The following is a 4,486-nucleotide window of genomic DNA, read 5'->3' as shown; positions in this document are numbered from 1 at the left end:
TCACAACTTATGCCCAAAACGATAGTCTACAACTTAGCGCATAGCGCCGCGGTAGCGTATCGCCGACGGTTCACGTGTCGCAGCCTATAAAAAGGCTGCCTGCCTCGACGATTAAATCATAACCGGCACTAGTCATCACCAGTATCAACATCACTCGTCGCAGATCAACATGCCAATACCATTTTTATATACCAATTCCCCTAAACGCTGCCCAATACGCCATTTATAGGCTAGCTGTTAATGTTAGAAACACGTTCAGTAATTCTGTGTCGTCCGGAAACACGTCAAATACCTTCTGCATACGTCAATATGCGTTTGGAGATAAGTATACACATAGGCTTCAAAGCACGTTACTCATAAGTTAGAAATAAGTTTTGGTACGCTAGACATTATCTCGACGTATTTCGACTTATGAGTAACCTTATAAGTAACCGTGTGTGAAAACGGGTCAGGTCCAAAAAGATCGCATAATTACTTACAACTTATGGCCCGCGTATGCGGCGACGTATGGGCATACGCTGCATACGTCGGAAAATTTGAGCGATGCCTCAAAATTTTTCGCACGACCTCGCCGTACTACGACGTTATACCAGCGGTGTTCAGCGTGCTCAGCTTGCTTCAAGCAAGTGCTTCAGCGCGCCCTTAACTTATCTACCAAAACTTTACCATAACTTTTCCGAGCGATACGCCAGGTATTTCCACCAAATTTTTTATACGTCCGGCAGACGCTGGCTAAATCGTCAATGTGTGACAGGGCCATTAGGTTCAGGTTAAAGTGTAGAAGCAGCGAGGACGCTGAGTCGATGGACTACCCTAGTCATCGTTTTTGGTGAAAAGGAGATAATGCTAACATCTGTTGTACACGGTGACCATGGCTAGTTAGAACAGAGCGTCATTGCCTACATTGTTGTATTAGCAAGAGAATGGTAAACGTGGTTAGCGTTACAGATTAGAGGGTCACTGTGAAATTGGGGTAGGACGTAGTCTGTGAGAACGGGTACATGTGCGGGCAGTATGTTTGTAGGAGTTTGGGGGAAATAGATAAGACAGAGATGTAGGAGAGGAGGGGATTCTGGTTCTAGGCGCGAGAGTGAGCACACGCGCGTATGCGCGCGTGTGCGGCGTTCTTTGTCTGTTTACAGGTGCGATTGTCTGATGATGTGGCTACACAGGGTATGAGTATTAAAGGTTGTACAGTTTACCACACAAGTTTGAATCTTCTTCATCATTTCTACATGAACGCGCTTTCCTGTTTACAGTAATATAATGTAACGACATGCACTGCTAAATAGTAACGCCTATATAGTAGCAACGCAACTAGGATCTAACGGTCTTAGATTCCTAGAAACAAACTTATTGCGACAACTCGGAGTTGGCCTGCGTTGAAGCATTCCGGTTAACATACATGCTTATGTACATGCTTATTGAGAAAACAAGATCACATGATTGAGAATTTTATACAGCAATCTAATGCCGTTATATAGCGCCTGATGTAGACGAACGCATTAAATATAATTCTTCAAATATTTAGCATGTTAATATTGGTTTTTAATGGTCGATGCGATAAGACTTAGGTATATGTATGTACATAGATATAGATGGGTATATGTATGTATACGACGCGTGTGACGCACACGCACGTGCAAACGTACACACACGCGGATGTCCGGGATTTCCGGCATATCTAGACACAGGACATGAACACGCGCATAGGATGCGTTCATTCCTCATCGCCTAGCTCCTAGTATTCCACCGATGCAGATCTCCACGCGCGCCAAAGTCCCACCAGAGGTCACCCACGCACTAAAAGCCCGATATAGCACGAGGTATACGCCAGCCGGCGGTTAGTGTCGAACTGGAAGCGGAGGAGAACAGGGCAACCTTTCTAGCGGAGAGTATACATCATCATCATCGTCCACTCGTACACGGACAGACGAAAAGATGGCTCGCTTCATTCTAACAATCGTCTGCGGGTTAGGCCTGCTCACGTTCGGTAAGAGAAATTATTATCCATGTTGGCTTCTTTGCTTCCAGCGTATCGTTTGCGCATTTCATTTAGAACCGGGTGTTCATGTTTATACCCTACGACATTCAAGATGTAGATGTGTTTAGATGTGCGGCTATTAATTAAGCCGCATAATGAAAGCGATCCGCGTGTGTATAAGTTGCGAGAAAGTCAGACTTTTCTAATCGAAACCACGCAGAGAGGCGATTTTCCATCGTTGCTACGAGTAACCAAAAATGCATCACCGTACTATGACTGATTATGTGCCGGTAGAAATTGACGAGAGTGACGATAATATCGTCGATGTTTTTTACTGGTGAGCTACAGAACACGATTAGAGCATAGAACATAGTATTACGATATTACGTGAAGCTTGCTCGCTTTTACCTACACCATGAGATGGACGCGTTTTTATTTCGGGTGTTTGCTTTGTTTACAGCCATGGGTCTGAAATGCTACAAATCAACTGCGGGTTCAGACACAAGAACTGAAATCTCAACCGTGGCTGGCGTCACTGGAGCACCAGCCTGCGAAATGTGCTTGAAACTCCAAGTGAAAGATGGTAAGCTATATTTCAAGAGAAGGAGAGAGCGAAAGCAACGGGGAAACATGAGAGAGAAAGTGGGGATAAAAGAGACGAAGTAGCGATGGAGAAAGAGAGAGGAACTGGAGAGATGGAGAGAGAAACAGAGAGAGGAGAGATCGCGATTGCGCGCAAGAGAGAGAGAGAGAGAGAGAGAGAGAAGGGAAGAAAGAAACTGAGAGTGAGAGAGGGGGGAGAGAGAGAGACAGAGATAGAACGAGAGAGAGAGAGAGAAACAGAGAGAGAGACAGTGATAGAACGAGAGAGAGAGAGAGAGAGAGAAAGAGAGGCTATGGGAGAGAGAAGGGAAAAAGAGATGGAGGGGAAATAAACATAGACTAAGAGAGAGCGCGCGCGCGCGAGAGAGAGAGAGACAGGTAGAGAGACAGGACAGCAAAGAGGACAGGAGAGAGAGGAGCGAGAGACAGAGAGAGAGAGAGAGAGAGAGAGAGAGAGGGAGAGAGGAAAGACAGACAGACAGAACAGAACAGAACAGACAGACAGACAGACAGACAGACCTGACAGACAGACAAACAGAGAGAGAGAAAAGAGAAAGAGAGAGGAGAGAGAGAGATTAGAAGAGGGAGAGGAGGAGAGAGAGAGAGAGAGAGAGAGAGAGAGAGAGAGAGAGAGAGAGTGTGTGCGTGCGTGCGTGCGTGCGTGCGGGCGTGCGTGCGTGCGTGCGTGCGTGTATGGAGAGAAAGAGAGAGAGATAGCTAGCCACAATGTGACGTATTCGCTATTAGTAAAGCGACTTCTTCTTTATTAGCAGTGTAACTGCGTACCAGGTACAATCAGACCGTGCGCGACGATTTGAATCGTGCAGAGCCGCACGCCTCGCGATGGCAATTTTGGAACACCATAAAACATGGCTCTGCGTTTGTTCGTTCGTTGCAGCTGGCGCGCAGCGGGACTGCATCCTGGAAATTCCAGGCATCGAGGTTGGCTGCACAGAGGCCGGCGACAGCAGTGTCTGCTACTGCAAATCGGAGCTCTGCAACGGCGCTAGCGCCACCGGCGCTGCGTTTGCGCTGATCGCTATGCTCGTGGCGGCATCTATTGGTCAAATGATTTAACGTAAAAGTTTGTGAGGTGATTACAGGATCACATCTTATTATACGATGAGCATATTTGAGAAAAACGTGTTTCTTAAAGTACGTAATAACGCTACTACCTAAATAACAACGAGAACTATACATAATTATACATATATCGTCAAACTCAAATAGGACGTATAATGCACACGTGATAACTGCGTTTTCATATTGAAATAAAAAAATTTGCTGCCACTATTTACTGTGACATCGTCATTTTCGAAATTAGAATTTTAATAAAAACGGTAGTACAATTTTCGTATGGAGATGGTAGCACGTAGTATTACATATTTGAGTGGTTATGACGCCGAACGCGACACAAATGAACCGACCAGCAATGAAATAGATTGTATTGATTTACCTATTACCTGCTATAACATCTACTTTTGTATAATTACATTATTTCATCACAAACTGGAGTTATGAGTGCTCTGGTCTACGATTACATTCTGTCAACAAACGCAAAAACAATTAAAGAGATAGGCCTACTCTACTCTAGAATTTGAGAGCATATTATGACAGTAGATTCATAAATAATAGCACATACCTACAAATATCTATAATTACGCGTTCACGTTTGTCATAAAACAAAATAGAATTTCGAAATTTTCATTTTTGGGCGCTGACATATGACACCCACGATCGTGCTGCCATCTGATTTCGGTTTTTGTCTCCACGCAATGCCACTAGCGTTCAAACATGGGAGCAATTCGTTTATAGTTTGCATGTTCTATCGACTTAACACGCACGCGCTCTCTCTCTCTTTCTCTCTCTCTCTCTCTCTCTCTCTCTCTCTCTCTCTCT

At 44.8% G+C, this 4,486-nt stretch overlaps 1 protein-coding gene across 2 annotated transcripts in view; it reads left to right on the top strand.

Moving 5' to 3' along the window:
• The window catches only part of LOC106812339, a 22,389-nt gene extending 18,441 nt beyond the window's left edge, over positions 1-3,948 (top strand). Inside the window, exons 1-3 of one of the 2 annotated variants that reach the window (XM_014816187.1) lie at positions 1,769-1,993; positions 2,445-2,567; positions 3,486-3,948. In XM_014816187.1, the coding sequence (XP_014671673.1) occupies positions 1,942-1,993; positions 2,445-2,567; positions 3,486-3,664 (354 nt within the window). In that variant the 5' untranslated portion in view covers positions 1,769-1,941 and the 3' untranslated portion in view covers positions 3,665-3,948. Of the gene's footprint in view, positions 1-1,768; positions 1,994-2,444; positions 2,568-3,485 lie in introns of those variants that run through there. The other variant, XM_014816188.1, reaches the window with a different exon arrangement.
• The last annotated feature ends 538 nt before the right edge of the window (positions 3,949-4,486 follow it).

This window comes from Priapulus caudatus, unplaced genomic scaffold (assembly GCF_000485595.1).
Source record: "Priapulus caudatus unplaced genomic scaffold, Priapulus_caudatus-5.0.1 Scaffold636, whole genome shotgun sequence".
Lineage (NCBI taxonomy): Eukaryota > Metazoa > Priapulida > Priapulimorpha > Priapulimorphida > Priapulidae > Priapulus > Priapulus caudatus.
The sequence above is the reverse complement of the archived record's forward strand: the minus strand, read 5'-3'. Positions and strand labels throughout refer to the sequence as shown.